This window comes from Pelecanus crispus, chromosome 1 (genome assembly GCF_030463565.1).
Source record: "Pelecanus crispus isolate bPelCri1 chromosome 1, bPelCri1.pri, whole genome shotgun sequence".
NCBI classification, from domain to species: domain Eukaryota; kingdom Metazoa; phylum Chordata; class Aves; order Pelecaniformes; family Pelecanidae; genus Pelecanus; species Pelecanus crispus.
In genome coordinates this window covers 128,680,213-128,696,497 of record NC_134643.1, presented here as the reverse complement: position 1 = coordinate 128,696,497, position 16,285 = coordinate 128,680,213, and the positions used below count along the sequence as shown (strand labels likewise).

Sequence of the window (16,285 nt, the reverse complement as noted above, 5' to 3'; positions counted from 1 at the left end):
ACCCTTAGATTTGTTTCATGAAACTCTAGCTACTATAGAGAATATAGTTGAAAGGTGTATTTTAAACTGTAAAAAAGTTTTTGACCACTGCATCTAATGGTGACATCAGTATGTTTTTATTTCTAGCATTTATATGATTGTTTTCTTATAGAAGAAAGACTTCTGAAGTAGGGACCTGATATCGGTAAATGATGAATACATTTATTGCTTCAAAACATGCATCATTTTCATGGGGTTTAAGGCTTGATTTCGATAAGGAGCTTTGATACAGCTCCTACAAAAGGAAAATGAGTTGTTTGGATTTTTTTTTTCTTCTACTCATTAACCAGTTGTCTTTTATAGACGTAGGTTATACGTGCAATACAAGCACTTCTCCTTAGATAAGAAACAACAGCAATAGTGTAGATGTTGGAAGTGATGACTGTTTTAAAAAAAAAAAAAAAATCAATCATGTTCAGTGCCGGGATTAAGCTCTTTAAAATCTTTTTTCTTGATACAAATAAGTCATCCAGATTTGGTCTGTCATTACAAATCTGTGTTATTGCAAAACTGATAAATAATCACAGAATGGTTGAGGTGGGAGGTCCAGGAAGGGACCTCTGGAGATCATCTAATCCAACCTCCCAAGTCACAGGAGGGCCAACTAGAGCAGGCTGCTCAGGACCACATCCAGCCAGGTTTTGAGTACTTTGAGTACCTGCCTGAGCAAGCTGTTCCAGTGTTTGGTCACCCCTAAAGGAAAAATGTTTGTTTTCTTATGTACTGGTGCATGGGGTTATTCTTCCCTGGTGCAGGACTTGGCATTTCCCTTTGCTGAAATTCATGAGATTACTGTTGGCCCATTTCTCCTGCCTGTTGGTGTTCCTCTGAGTGGTCACACAGCCATCTGGTGTATCAGCTTGTCCTTCCAGTTCTGTACCAGAGATGGCTTTTCTGATAGTGGTGGTTTCAGTACCTATAGCTCAAATGTAGGAGCTGTTCATGTGGTGGGTTGTGCTTTAAAAACACAGTCTTTCAGCTAGTTGTAAGTTTGCCGCATTACAGTGCGGATAGTTTTGACTCTGCGGAGGTGTAAGTCTTGGTCAATCTTATATTCCAGTTGATGAGCAGGTACGTTACTGTCATTTTTTGTCTTTGGTCAGTAAGCTTGAATCATTTTAGATCAGATGTGTAATGGGCTAAGGCAAAAAGTGAGGCCAGCCACTAGGAAACCCGGCAATGATGGCAGTGTGATTGTGCAAATTGCACAGTGTTTTCCCTGGTATCTTCACTGCTAGCAATACAGGATGGCATGGAGTGTGGAAGACTAGGTTATAGAAGTTTCAGGTGATGCTTCTTAGCAGTGACTTCTGGCAAAGATGTTACACTGTAGGCTACAGTGGTACAGACATAGCGATACAGTGGTATAGAAATGCAGCAAATTTAGCCACCTGGGCAATAGCCAGTGGCCTCTGGTAGAGGAGAAGGGTGAACCGAGGGCAATAATATCTTAAACTGCTGCAGCTAAACCTGCCAGTGTTCATCTCTGATGCGTAAGTCCCATCTTCTTGACAGGTATGTTGGCACTAGAATGATTAGGCTGATTTGATATCCACATAGTCAACTTAAATGCATTCATTCCCTTAACAATTCTGGTGGTTCCTACGTCTGTCTTGCTCAAGACCAGTGTAGCAGAAACACCAGGCTCCAAGCCTTGACATTTTTATCTGCTTCTTCGCTATTTATTTCTTATCTCAGTATTGTTAAATCACCAAAAATGGCACATAAACTCCCCTCTCTTTCCAAAGAAAAAGAAATGGAAAAGCATCTGTGAGGGTTGCATAGTTGGGGTTATTGGTGTGACACTGGTGTAGTTGTCAGAGGGTAGGAACCTCCAGCAGAAGTCAGAGTGCTGGTATTTGATGGTTATATCCAGCAAGCACATTTTCAGTCTCTTTCAAATCCAACACTTTCATTAGATAGAGGCTCTAACAATAAACAGCATAATTTCATAGACTCCCTTGCTTCAAGGAAAAATTTATTTTGCCACAGTAGTAATAAAATCTTTTTCTAAGACTTAGTGATTATTCTGCAACCTTCTGAGACTTTCCTCCCCCACACCGCTTACAAGCCTTGTATTTAGACATCCTGCACAATAGCAGAGCTCTGCATGCAATGTTGCTCTCACTGCATTATGCTGTGTCATCACTGAACAAATTTTATCATCAGAGTGAGATCCTTAGGTGTCTGAAAGTATTGTAGGAGTTTTTCATGGACAATGTTACGAGTGCCGACACTTAAAATATATATGATGAAAATGGAAAAGTATTTCAGAGGCTGGCTTACTATTCCATTAAAGCTGGCAGCAGTATTTCCAATTTTTTCTTTACTTAGAAGGGTAAAGGTTCCTTTATGAAGCTCTGGAGTACATAGGTACTTTGGAGTGCCTATGGAGTATGAATGTGCTGGCAGGCAGAAGTATGATGTGTTAGTTACATAGACAAGTTTGAGACATTCAGTCACCTCTCCTCAGAAATAGCTTTATGTTGTTAACATACTGAAACTTTATCTACATGGGAAAGCTAGTTAACTGTAAACTCTTATGTTTACTGTATGTGACTGTCCGCTATTAATGCACCATGTTACCAGTCTTAATATACAGTTAACATTTAACATAAGATAGTTTATTCCATCGAAAGTGGAGCAAACTCCACTAGACACAGTTCAGACAAAGCTTTTCAAAATTAATTAATTCTCCTTCAAAGGTAGGGTGAGCTCATGCTTACATGTGCTAACAGGGAGCCTGTCAGATTGTAGTTAGCTTTGCGAATGCACACTTTGTGCTTACTACTCACAGCCTTCCCTGTGTAGACTATCTCGAAGTCCTTACATTTTCGAGGTAGTCTTTGGAGACATTTGCCTTCTTTCTCAAAAGAATTTTGTTTGAAATCCAACATTTTGAGAAATTGAAATGACCATTTAGAGCACTGTAGTTTCTGTATCCATGTCTTACAGTTGTTGCTATTTGTGAAAAAGTTACATAAGATGCCTTTAAAAGTCACAGAGGTCCCTTTAATCATAGGTGCATGGTTACTGAATGTTTTGGGTTGTACTCTTCCTAGCTGCTATTTTCCATACTTAACTGTGTTTACAATTCTTTTGGTTGAAATGTTATCTATTTTTCTGGTGTCAGAATGCTTGCTGGAATTTTTACCATCTTAATATACTTTACTCTAAAATGTTTTATTTGAGATTATACGGCAAATGTGGTGCTTTTGAGCATTATCCTTTTTGATGTTAAAAAAGTGATAAAAGGATGTTTATATCCTCCTTTCACTGCACCCACATAAATCAGTTAAATGCAAAAAAGCTGCATCTGTTACATGTGATTGAGAGTTACTAGTTTCTAATGTGCTGGGATTTGATGACTAATACTGATCATGGCATAGCGATCTGGTAGGTATAGCGGTATGTATCTGTTTCAAAGATAAACTTCCTAGAAGAGAGAAAAAACCCTATAGGGAGCTTATTTTGTCATCTTTCAAATATAAAGTCTTGTAATGTTAATTTTCGAGTGAAGTTCCTACACCTATTACATTCATAAAAATGAAGAGTTTTAACAGCTTTTTTTAATTGGGACCGCGTATGTGTTCTTGCTGGTAGAAGTATAAAAATAACTTCAATATGTGGTGTTAGGATGAGTGCATTGCAAAAGCACATAAAAGAAATTGTTATAGACTTGAAGTTCATTCTTGAAGTTTAGCTGATCTGTGACTTCAGAATTCGCTTAGAAGAAATTTGCATGCAGCTTTCTTGGGGGAGTAATAGGAAGTGTATTCCTCTAGTCAAGTGTTGCAAATGGTGCATTTTGATTGTTTTAGTGTGCTGTTTATCAGGCTCTTTATAGGTGAGATCTGCAGTTTGTGTTCAGTAGCAAAACGTTGGGCATTTTTACTAAAAACCAAAAATCCTAAACGAGCTTTTAATACAGGTCTTTGCTTCTGTGCTCTTTGATAGAGGTAGTATTCCCAGTGATACTTAATTTCTAAAATAAAGGGAGGATAATAAAAGTATTTTTTGTCTTTATTCTACTTTTAAAACTATGACTTCGTTATTGCAGAAGAAATTTTTAAAATTTTGTTGTGAGTGACACAGAAGTGTCTGTGGGGGCTTTCTTCAGCAAATGTAAACTGCTGCAGGCAGGCAGGTGCAAGGCTGCTTGCTCCTCCGGTGCTTGGAGCTGGGGAGCGGGTGCGGAGGTGCTGCGGTGTAGCTGTCGCCCAGGCTGGGGTGCCGGCAGCAGCGGGCTTTTCCGCGAGTCACAGGCACGGCTGAGCGCTGGCTACTGCGTTCCTAGCTGCACCTTGTCTAAGGAGAGGCAGAGCAAATCTGCCTGCCAAAGACTATTGACAGGCTCCAACTCGAACTTGAGAATTCAGTGCAGAAGGGCTGAATTTTAAGCACGGCCAGAACCTATAGATCTGTGCTGTGACCTGCATGTCAAGTTTACTTTTCACTTGGCCAGGTACTACCATTGTGCTTTCTTCAGCTTACTCACTGGAATGATACCGAGTTCTGCTTTAAATTGTGCATAAAAGTCTCTAACAGTATTCAGGGATCCTAATTATGAAATATTGACCCTTAAAAAAGTACTTCCTAATGTAGTGATCAGGTCTCTTGTCTTTTTCTACAGTGTTTCGCTTGGGTTCACATAGTCCTTATTTTTTCCCAGGCTCACGTAATCATCATTTTTCAAGGGAGGTAAGCTAATACTTTGCCCCATGTAGTTTGCAGACAGCTCAAAAAGTGTTGGATGTGCCTTTTATTTTCTTTCTTATTGAGTAGAGACTGAGAGCTCCCTCTTCAGCCTGCCTGCACCTTAATTCAGCAAGGCAGAGGACTTAGCAGCTGGATAATAAAGAAAGATGACCAATGGCAAAAGTGGAGGAGAGACTTGTTTTTTTAGCAACTTGGAGGTCAAGAAATGCTTCAGTCTGGGCTGGGACTACTTTTACAAAGTTTAGAGGCAGGACCTCTCCTAGTCAAACAATGCTTGCTGGTAAGTGTCTGCTTATGTCTTGTAATAATAGCAAGAGATTCTGAGACATTTTGTGGGACTGGCAACAAGGTAACGATTGCAACATTTTTAGAGTAAGCCGGAAGCGTAAAGGCAGTCAGCCAGCCAGTTTCCCATATGTGAAAATTCTGTTGTGCTCATTATTACTGTTCCTGACCTGTGCTAGGGCTGGTTACCTGTTAGGGAAAGGGTCCTGTCTACATCCTTTTTTTCCATACTAATAACAACTCTATATAATATAACCACTATATAATGTATTAATAGGGTTTTTTCCTGCCATCCTTATATGTCTTACAGTTTACATGCGTAAATTTGAGGACAGGGCTATCCCAGCCAGGTACTAACTGGTTGATTAGACCTTGCTTTGTTTTAAAATGTGTAGAGTTTGAAGGTGTGCATGCATGCACGTGATGGCTCAGGTGCAGAGCTCTGGGGACAACATCCTTGTCATAGATACTGTGTGCATGACTGACATGGGGGAAAATGTCTAGAGGGGAGAATACTGAAAGATATTCTGCTGAAAGCCCTGCTTATTTGCGAAATAAGTCAACGTTTATACATAGTAGAATAGAATATGATTATATACTAACACATCAGGTACTATGAACTTCAAAACTGCGTGGTAACCTTTATTTTAACACAGTGCAAGGTAATGCAAGAATAAAGAATTGAAAGTACTTCCCATAGTACTGATTACATTTGGGCGCTATCTCTTAGTGGTACGTTGAGGTATAAAAGTGAATTTGTGACCAGAAATGTTGATTTTTAGAATTGCTGTAAACATTGTAGAAAAGCTATCCACAATAGAAAAACTGAAAATAATCTTTTTTTTTTTTTCTCCTTAAACAAAAACCCAAACAAAACCCCAAACACCTGTGGTAGTATAAACTTCATGCACAGGGAGAGAGGAGTTGTCCTGTAGCGTTAGTTATGTATTGGAGCTACACTGGCTTGGGCCTTAAATGTGTTAATATTTGCCAGTTGTTGCATACATACCCTTATTTCATTTGATATGTTCAGAAAGACTTTCCGGCTTCATCTCTAATGTGGATAATTATATTCTGATATCTTCTGGCGTATTCTTCTTGCTGTCTGACAATACTTACTTGATACAGTCTGTTGCCCTATTGTCCTGATGGTATTCTCTAGGGAAAAAAGATATTTTGGCAGGCAGGAACAGGTGGACGTAACGTGCTTTTTTTATAGCTGGAGCTCTAGATTAATCATTTTTACTTTCCTCCTCATTATTCTGCATTTGGTTCTGTTTACTATATGCTTACTTCCAAGACCAGAGTGTTTATGTTACTTGTAAGTCACACTGAAATTCCTCAGAAGTCTATTTGTTAAATAATCTTTTTTTTTTTTTCCAAATGCTTACAGGTTTAAAAAAAGGTCTGGTCTAAGAGAAGCCATTTTTTACATCTTTTAGACCCTACAGGTTTATTTGTGCTTAGAGCACAAAAGACCTGAAATTATTAGCAGTTTGGGATTAAGTAATGCACAGGAGTTGATTCACAATGTAACTATAATTGATCTACTACAGGATAGTGAACTGCAGTATAATGAAGTTCCTCATCTCATAGGAGGGATTGTATCGGGAAGCAACATGGTAATACTAACCACCAAAACCTGACTTGTTTGTTAATGTTGCTAGGATTTTGCTTGTTGCTTAAGAATAAAGGAGCATCACAGAGATGGAAGTTTGGTGTTTTTTAAGGTAAAAGCAATTATTAGAACAGGGGTTCAGAAATCATGCATTACAATAAAAAAAAAATGGAAGCAGTCAAGCAAAAATAAGCGCTGGGAGATTGTAATTTTGCTTTATGTAAACAAGTGTTGTCCTCATAAAAGCTGCTCATGTGAAGCCATTAGGTGAAAGGAGATGGTTTGTATCATAAAATGCAAAACACCTGCCAAATAGAAAACTCCGTTTGATTCTGGTTTTATTATACGTGAATAGGTTGTCTGGTCTGTAGGAACAGACTTGGTAAATGTTTTGTTTTGCCAGAGACTAAAGTGAGTGCTTAAGTAGGGCAAGATCATTGCAGAGGCTGAAAAGTTTCTTTATATCCATCTTCCTCGGTGAGAATGTTGAGGAAATACTTAACAGAGACCTATTCTATTCATGTGGTGAAATGAGGTTGTTCAGGAGGCTGAGAACGGGTCAAACAGAAGGTGCTGGCATAGCAATTGATACTTCTGCAAGGAGCTTCCCTTCAAGGGCTAGACAATGTTCATTGAAAAGCTACAAGGAATTTAGAAATGCAGTAGCTGAGCTGTTGACTAAAATATGCAAATCTCATTAAGATGCCGTTCAGGAGAACAGTAGGGTAACAAATGTGCTCACCTTGTTAAACTGCTGTTGGAGTGTACGGATGAAAGAGAATTGAGGAGGTGATTCTGGGAAGTGTAAGTGTGATTTTGTTAGTCTTCCCTACCAATAAAACTGGTTGCAACAGTAAATTTTAAGGTGGTTATAAAACAACTAAATTATAATGTTTGGTAAACTGTCTACATAGTAAACATAATTTCTTTAAGCTTCTGAGCAAAATATCAGGTAAAAGAGTGGACTATTAAATTAATTATCCTTCCTTAGATTCCTAGAGAAAATCCCCTGTTGAGGTCATTTTAAAAAAAAATAATAATAATTTTGAGCATAAGTGAAAACCATGTGATTAAAAGAAGAAAATATGCTAGGAATAACTGCTCTGAGTTTTTTATTAGAAAAGCCGATTGTTAATATGGGGATAAAAAGAAGAGTGTGCTGTTTTGTCTAGTTGTGTATCAGGTCTCCTTAAAAAGGCTGTTTTCAAAAGCTCTTTTCTGGACTCTTAGAAGTGTAAGTATCTTTCCCCTGTGAGCAATCCTTCTGAAAGGAGAATTAATGAAATGTTATCACAAGACCTGAGATTTAATACTCAAGCTGTTTATTTCTACTGAAGTGAAACCAGCTGATTTCTAGCTGTGTTTCAACTGGTGCATCTAATTAACATTCTGGAGGAGTGATGTTAAAAATCCAGTATCCATCTCAGTTAAGAGGGTCCATCACTTGCCCTCTCTAAAACTGGTGCGAGGTCAAGTCCTTCCTTTAAGCAGTGTGGAGAAGTTCCTGACTTGACTTGTTTTGTTTCTCATAAAAGAAATAAGAAATATCTTAGTAATTTTTTTATCATTATTTTTTAGAGCTTGTTCACAGCCTTGAAAGAACAGGCAAAACTCCAAACAAAACTTTTGTTTGATAATGGCTTAGAGAAGTCCGTGCAAGAGGTCCTCAAACAATTCTAAAGAGCCCAGCTGGATAACCAAGCAACTTTGTATCAGCTGAAAGTTGCTGTTGTCATTTTTATGGTGATACATGGAAAGACTAGTTTGAAAAGTAAGGCATTTCTCAACTTGAAAGAAAGCTTTACCTGTTTGGCTTAATTGGGAAAGGCAAATGAGAGGTGTAGGCTTGATGGTAATGCCTATTAAAAGGGGCTAACATGCCTTTTTAGAGTTCTTTTTGCTTGGTGTGCAAAGAGGAAGAGTAGAGAGCAACCCATTGAGAAAAGAAAGTGGCAGGAGACCAGGAGAGATGAGCTGCCTCTCAAGGGACCGTATAAAATGATAAAAGTATAGGATGGCAAACAGAGGATGGTTTCGGCTAAACAGTCTGGGAAAAGGTCTGATAAATGGTCAGCATGTACACAGGCTTCAGAAATAAGCTTCATGGGGAGGAGTGGGGAAAGCAATGCAGAGGCTAAAGTGGACAGGCATCTCGTGGCTTGGTGGGCTCTGTGTTGAAGCCTGGGGCAGAAGCAAACTTTGGCCGATCTTTCTAAAGGTGCTGCTCCCTGGCAATTAAGCCTGCTTTGTGAAGTCAATTAGTGAATCACTGGTTTGGGAAACCTGCAATAGAGAGGTAAAGAGCCTAAATCTATTTGGGGGGGGAAGTACTTTGCAGAGAAAGGAGATGGATTAACTTTGTGTTTTCTTCTTAAAAACAAAAACAACAAAAGCAATTCTTGTTTTATTGGGAGGTTTCTTTGTCTGTAAGCAAAGGACTTTTTTGGCTTGAAGGCAAAATTGTTCAGTTGTTCTAAAGGCACATTACTTCTGGCAAGTCAACTTTACCATAGCAAAAGTTTTAAGAATGGATTTTGAAATACTGTGATTTCACAAGCTAAACCCTGCTTAGAGTGAGACATTCCATTTTGTTTCAGAAGTCAAATACAGAAATCTGCAGATGGGAAGCAGAATTATCTGGGAGTAAAAGAACATAGGAAATACAGTTTGGGAGGAAGGCAAGCATATGAAAAAGTTTGCTACCACTTGTTATAATGCTTTTCTTACATAAGTCATTGATGTGATTCTGTTTGTCTTATAACCTAAGAACAAGGTGATTAGCAATGAAATGGAAAGATGTAAAAGTCATTAAGAAAAAAGGAACACTACATCTTACATAACATATAATTAACCTATGAAATTCACTGCCAACCTATACTATTGAGGTCAAAACCAGAACAGAATTCAAAAATTATTAGAAATATATTTGCACAATGAGAAAATCCACACTTCGCTTGTAGGATTTTCTTTAGGTTTAAAAAGAAAGATCTCTGGGAGTATTGCCAGCTAGTACCTGATTGTGAAAAGCTGGCATAGAGAATTGCATGAGAAACAGGTTGTATAATTATCTGGCATTACTTGCATTTAAGCATAATGTAAGCTTGACTTAACTTCTTTATATTCCCCTTTGAGAGCTCATCTCTCTACTAACTATAGAAGGAGCTTGGGGAGGTGAGCCTCAGAGAGCCCAAGTTAGGTATTGTGAGTAACTGCCTCCTTTCCAGGGTGATGAGTGTTGACAGACATTTTTCTGTGTTTTTCTAATAACTTGCAGCATGAAAGCAATTAATTGTATCCACTGATTGTTAAGAAAGGCCAGGTATTTCTGTTTTGAATCAGGACTGGGTCAAGTAAGTACTGTGCATCCCTGTGCTTCAACTGATTCCTTCTGCAGGCACACTTTTAAATATTTTGTTCATTCTTCTTTGTAGATTAATTAATTCTGATAGATTTGAGATAGAGTATCACACAATCCACAGTTCCTTATATTCATGTTAAATACAATTTTTATTTGGGGAAGAGAGGGTATTAATTTTGTTCTTCTGAATAACTATAATCTCTCGAGTGGTAAAACCTTGTTAATTCTCATGCAGCTAATCCTCAAATAATAATTCACTTACAGACTGACTTCACAACAAAAATAACTGCTTAGGTGCAAATGATTGTAACTTACTCTGTTTTGGCCTGTGAAGTGCACCTAAAATCCAAATGTGTAGATAACTGGAAATTGTTTAGGAACTTTTCATTATCCTCAAAAAGTCACAATGTCCCAATTAAAAACAAAAAGGGGTAATATTTTTAAAAGTAGTGCAGCTAAGAGTTCTACAAAACTCAGAAATGAAGATTGGAAGAGGAAAACTATAGCCAAGAATGAAAAAGAAGAAACAAAACCCATTAATGCTTAATGACTGCACAGAGCTATTAGAATACTCAATAGAGGCAAGAGAGTTCAGTAAATATTTTTGTTCTGTGCTTGGGAAAAAGGCAGATACGATGTTCACATCATGGCATGTACAATAACACACTCTCTGTTTTCACAATAATCAAGGAGAAGGTTAAACAGTAGTTAGACTTACATTTGTCACTTTTAATCCAGAGATCTGGATAATGTACATCCATGAGCTCTGAAAGAGCAGGCCAGAGAATTGTTTGTTGTTCATACAGATGTTTTTTTTTCTACTTCTTGGAAAACAGAAAAGTTCCAGAGGACTTGAAAAGCACTATGGAACTACTTTCTGAGAAATAAAAGTAATCCCCTCAGTCTGACAGTAGGCTTGAGTGAAATAATAAAATTATTGAGGTGATTAATTTAATAAATGTAAAGGATAGTAATTAATGATAATGAGTCCTGGTTCTTGGAAAATAAGCTTTATTATGTTAACTTGAATATTCTTGATGTAGTTGAGAGTTTGTATAATAAAATAGAGTTAATACAGCTGTGTAACAGTTGGCTTTAAAGTTGCATGATATCTTTTTTTAGTCAACTAGGATGACACAAAGTCAATAGAGTACCTATGAAGTGTATAGGAACTATGATATAGGTTTCTGATGAGTTTCCTGATAAGTTTCGTGGAATTGTAAACATTTCAGTGACATTGCCTTGGGATCAGATTTTGGTCTTGTTTTATTTAGTTTTTGATAGTGATGTCAGGCTCTGACAGGGGAGTCGCTGAGGCTAGAGCAGCTGGAAGCCATCTTCCCATGGGGCAGGGACGTCCCAGCTGCATAACAAGCTACTGGGTTGTCCATGCAGTGAAAATAGTGAACTCGAGGGAAGGGGTGTGGTAGACAGATGAAGGCATTATCTCTGGCTAAGCCATCGGTCTCCATTTGTCAAGAAATCCCTAGATAACATTAAATTATTTGTGTTAATACTTCCTAAAAGCACAGACTGGGAGTGAGTGCTATATAACGAAGAGGACAGGTGACTGTTGTGAAGCACACCTCTGCTTCTGGTTAACTGTGTGTTTCGGTACAGCCAGGGGGAAGTTGTTCTCAAAGACTGAAGGCTGTAAACTGCATTTAAGAAGGTGTGGGAAGGTATCCTAGAAAGCAGTAAAATGTCAAATAGGGGTGTTTTAATGAATCTGGCGATTGATTATTCAAGAGATCCCTTAATTACATGAAATCCGGGCACCTATTTTATCCATAGCGGTTGGTGTCACTCATAAGCATGGCAGCATGAGTTTGGTCCTCAGGGTGAAGCAGCTGAATGACTTGTTGTTGCTTTTACCCGTGGAGCAAACCGCAGTGGGCTGTGAGAGCTGCAGCTTTGACTCAGGACAGTGCCGCGCACACGCGTGCGCACCCGTGTCCTTACCGTTCTGAGGCTGACAGCCGCTCCTGCCTTCTCCTTCCGCTCTGCGGGAAGGAGCGGTGTTCTCCTGCCTGCGCAGTCTGTGAAAAGCCAGTTCCCTCTGGAAAGTCAATTTAAATGAATGAAGCCTGTCCTCTTCATCCGTCCATCACAGCATTGCAGGTGACTGTTTGGGTATCCAGTTTCTTTTTGGGGCCTAAATCAGGCTTGGTTTTTCTCAAGTACTGCACCTGTTGCCTCTTTCAGCCAGCATGAAATCCTCTTACAAAAAATACACTCCTGAAACAGAGATGTGTGAGATTTTCCTCGCGGTTGCTGTGGTCAAAAAGGGTCTTACACTTTCCTTGCACTGGCCATAGTTCTGTATTTCCAGAGGTGGAGAGGCCAGCAGTGGATACTCACACCACTTCATTCAGGTGCCGGTAGCAAATCTTTTTAGTACTTCTGTGGTTTTTTTTATAATTTCTGTTGCTCTGTTTTGCACACTCTCAATTACAGCGTTATTCTTTAATAGCTCTCTTGTTTTGTTATTAATAGTAAGTTATTCTGATTCATGGGCAAAAAAAAAAGATGATAGAGTGAAACTGGTCTGTTAAAGACAACTTCCAATATTCTACCCATCTGTTTCCTGTGCCACTTGAATTACGAGCATTTTCCTATTTCAGCTGTGCTTTTCTTTGGCCCCTTTCCTCTCTTGAAATTTCCACACAGGGTTTTAGTAACTTAATGGGAAACTGTGGCATACATCTGGTAGTATCAGCTTCAAGTGGTGGGTTTATGAGATATCTCTGTTCATCTGATCTTTTCCTCTATACTGTCTGCTTTCTTCTGTATATCCTTTGCCTTTTCAGACCTGTAATTTCTCTAAGCTACAGGAGTTTCTCCTTTCTCTGTTGTCCGTCCGCCTTCCCTGAAGACCCCATGTACCCTGGCTTTACTGAGCTTTTGCTGGGGTGATTATCTTTTTGTGACTACAGTACCTTAAGTCACGCTAGTTCTGAGCAATGTCTCTCTTTCTTCAGGTTCAGTCTCACTCAATCTTACTTGCCTCAGAAGTTGCCTGAGAGCTGTTTATCAATTCAAACTGAATGTTGTCATAGTTCTCTTTTGACTTTTAATAGTATGCATTTGCTTTTCTTGGTTTTATTTTTCAGTTTGGTAATGCAAAGATTATAGTTGCAAAGGTTATAATACCTGCTATTCAGTTTATAGTTTCAGTTTGTATAGATGGCCTGAATCTCAGATTCATGCAACTGTGTTTGATAGATCTCTTTGGGTGATGGTGATTTTATATTGCCATTTTTCTTCAGTTTGGGGGGGGGTGGCAATAAGGTCTTCGCAAGAACTACATCAGACATTAGGCATTGGTCAGTGAGGTTTTTGTCAAGTTGGGTGATGCCTAATCAAAGCTTCCACATTGCTCTTTCAGTTTCTTTGAAGTTGCAATCTATTCTGGCATTAGACTCGCCTGGCACAAGGAATAAGCTGTGTTTGGTATTTTGACAGGCGTGCTTTGGAGACAGTTGTTAAATATGTCTCTGATCTTCTGTCAGAGGAGAGCAGTGTATGAGTTAGAAATCTGGCATAAGTTCTGAACTGAATGACTGACTTGTTTGTCGTGATGAGCACCGGTTTCTCAGGATGCTTGTCTTTGCTGCAGCCTGGGGTAGGTGAGATGTTTGCTCATTTTCTTTAAAGTGCGTGTCATAACGGTCAGTCTGATCTGATCTCAAGCCCGAAGTCCATCTTACTCGCGTTTTGTGGTAGCCTAATTTTGAAGCCGTGCCCTCACATGCCAGCATCCAGCTCTGTGATGTTTCTCAGTGCTGGTATCACAGTTTCTGTGTTTGAGACAAGCTGTATTGCTAGGAGTTTCATCTAATATAAGTCAGATGCGTTTTCTGCTGAAGACTGTTGTTACCAGAACAACTTTTTTTTAACCAGTGAGTTTTATGAAGATACATGACTAAGTTATGCATTAGAAATATCCTATTTTGTGGGGTGTTGAGAGATGGTAACAACAGCTAGTGAATCAAGTGAGGCTGGAAGAAGGATTTGAATAGTGTTTAGTTTTGAAGAATTTTGAAGTAGTTGAGTCATTTTTAACAAACAAAAATTTAAGGGATGGTTTTGTTAATAAATACTTTCTGGTGATAGTGACTGGAAATTGAACATAGACTAAGCTCAGAACGCAGATTTTCAGGTCATTCATTATAGGAAAAGTTAACACGTGTGCGGTGGGTTATCCCCATCTGGAAGTCTCCAGAGGAAGGCTGCAAATACAACAAGCTAGGTTCTCGCTTGAGTACACGTACGAGTGTTGACGCAGCAACTCACTGCGGGTAGGTCCTTTCCTCTGTTGCTCAAACAAATGGATTATGCAGCAGTGGCTCCTTGTGGCTTCAAAATGTGGAGATCAGAGAGGGGTAGGTGGTTGTTCAATTTAATGTCATTAGTATAGTTGTAGCTGGGTTTTGTGACTCAGCAGTTTTTTTGGCTGAGGCATTGTCATTTTGTGACTTTGTGCTCTGCCACAGCGCTATGCACAGCATTACCAGACTGCATTATCTCAGCTGCTATGAACTGATCATCCACCAGCCAGTGCTGACCTAATAAGGTTCTTCTCTATTTCTACTTGAAACCCGCTTTTCTCTGTTAAATTTTGTCAAACGAGTCATACTTGCTTTTATTTAAAATGGCTATATTTTTAACTAATACTGGTGATGTTGCAGATTTGGCAGGCAAAATGGTAATTATTTTGAATATTATCAAATTATACACAGAATTCCTGATTAAAATGTATGCGCTTTATTTGCATCTTGAATTAAGGTTTCTCCTTATACATCATTATTTTGCAGAAGAGATGACACTAATATATATTTATTTTATTTGTCAAGTATTGACAGATGCAGCTCTTCTTTCCTTTTAGGAATCTGGGTAAAAATGGCTTATCTAACAGTAGTATTCTACTGGATAAATGCCCACCTCCACGACCACCGCCTCCACCATACCCTCCCTTGCCAAAGGACAAGCTGAATCCACCTACACCTAGTATTTATGTAAGTAAATCTAATGGTAGAAGTACATTGCTGACTGTCTTTTGTAATTATTTGGAAATCTGAATTACATAATGTAATTCTTTTAAAGATGCACTATTCACAGCTGAATTTTAATTACAGTGCTCTCCCAGCTGGTGTATAAGCAGGAAAAATGCTAACCTTAAAGAAAATGTTGAGGCTTAGTCTGACTCTTAAAGTACTTGTAAATTAAGAATTGTAGTAAGTGAGGAAAAACAGCTTCAGAATTTTTTGTTTCATTTTGGCAGAATAAGCAAAACAGTTCGTTAGATACAATGTACAATATTTCAAATATGTATGTACGTCTTTTGTAAGTGAGAGTTTAGGTATAAATGAGCAAGTAATTAAGCTCTCCTAACAATCTGCTTCAAAATATAGTAAAGAAAAACATAATAAAAGTTGAGGTGATGTTAAGAACAAAACATCATTAGCAAAAGGTAGGGTTGAGTTGCATGCTATTTTCTTATGCAATGATTAAAACTTCTGTTCTGAAAATAAAGTTTCATAATAACTTTAGCTAAAGTTTGAGCCAACTTCTGTAGTAATAGAAGAATAAATTATAGGAAGTCCACTTCCTTGATAACAGAAGAATGTATTATAGTATGTCCATACAGCTGTTGTGAAAACCTCAAGTTGGCTTTGCTCAGCCCAACTTGGGGTCCGGAAGCAGCTGGCTGTTTGGTGCAATGCTACACAAGCAGTCTGCCTGAGAGCTATATTAAGTTGCAAGTAATAATGCTTCCAGCTGTTCTCCAAGTGTTGCATCTGAATTAATCTACCCTGTTAAAAGTCCATCACAGCTTTGTTGAGTCTGTACAAAGCTGGTAAGTCACTATGTTGCAGCACACTGTGTAGATGCCAATGTGGGTACCAATATTTGGGAACTCTGTATTGTGTGTAGTTTATTAGAAAGAGATGTCTTCAGTATTTTAAAAGATTCACAACAATTTTTAAAAAAAATGGGGGAGACTATAGCATAAAACTGAGGTCATAGGTGCACAAAAGCATAGAAAGAAAAATAAAATCAACCTTTCTGGTTAACATGAGATACACTGTGAGAGTAGTCTTTTTAATTACACTGTTTCTTGTATACATTATCTGTGGAACTAGCTTTTTTTACTTTAGTAAAGAAGGTTAGCGTATTATCTTGCTCTTCAGAGAATTCTGTAGATCTAGAGAATGTACAAGGCTACTGTCAGATAACGAAATAAACTGCAGGAAACCTGAGTT

General features: G+C 38.4%; 1 protein-coding gene across 11 annotated transcripts in view; it reads left to right on the top strand.

The window, feature by feature from the left end:
- KDM6A (lysine demethylase 6A) overlaps window positions 1–16,285 on the top strand; it is a 160,483-nt gene that overhangs the window by 124,098 nt on the left and 20,100 nt on the right. For all 11 annotated transcript variants that reach the window (XM_075715031.1, XM_075715022.1, XM_075714996.1 and 8 more), the window contains one exon: window positions 14,908–15,037. In XM_075715031.1, coding sequence (XP_075571146.1) covers window positions 14,908–15,037 — 130 coding nt within the window. The remainder of the gene's footprint in view (window positions 1–14,907; window positions 15,038–16,285) is intronic.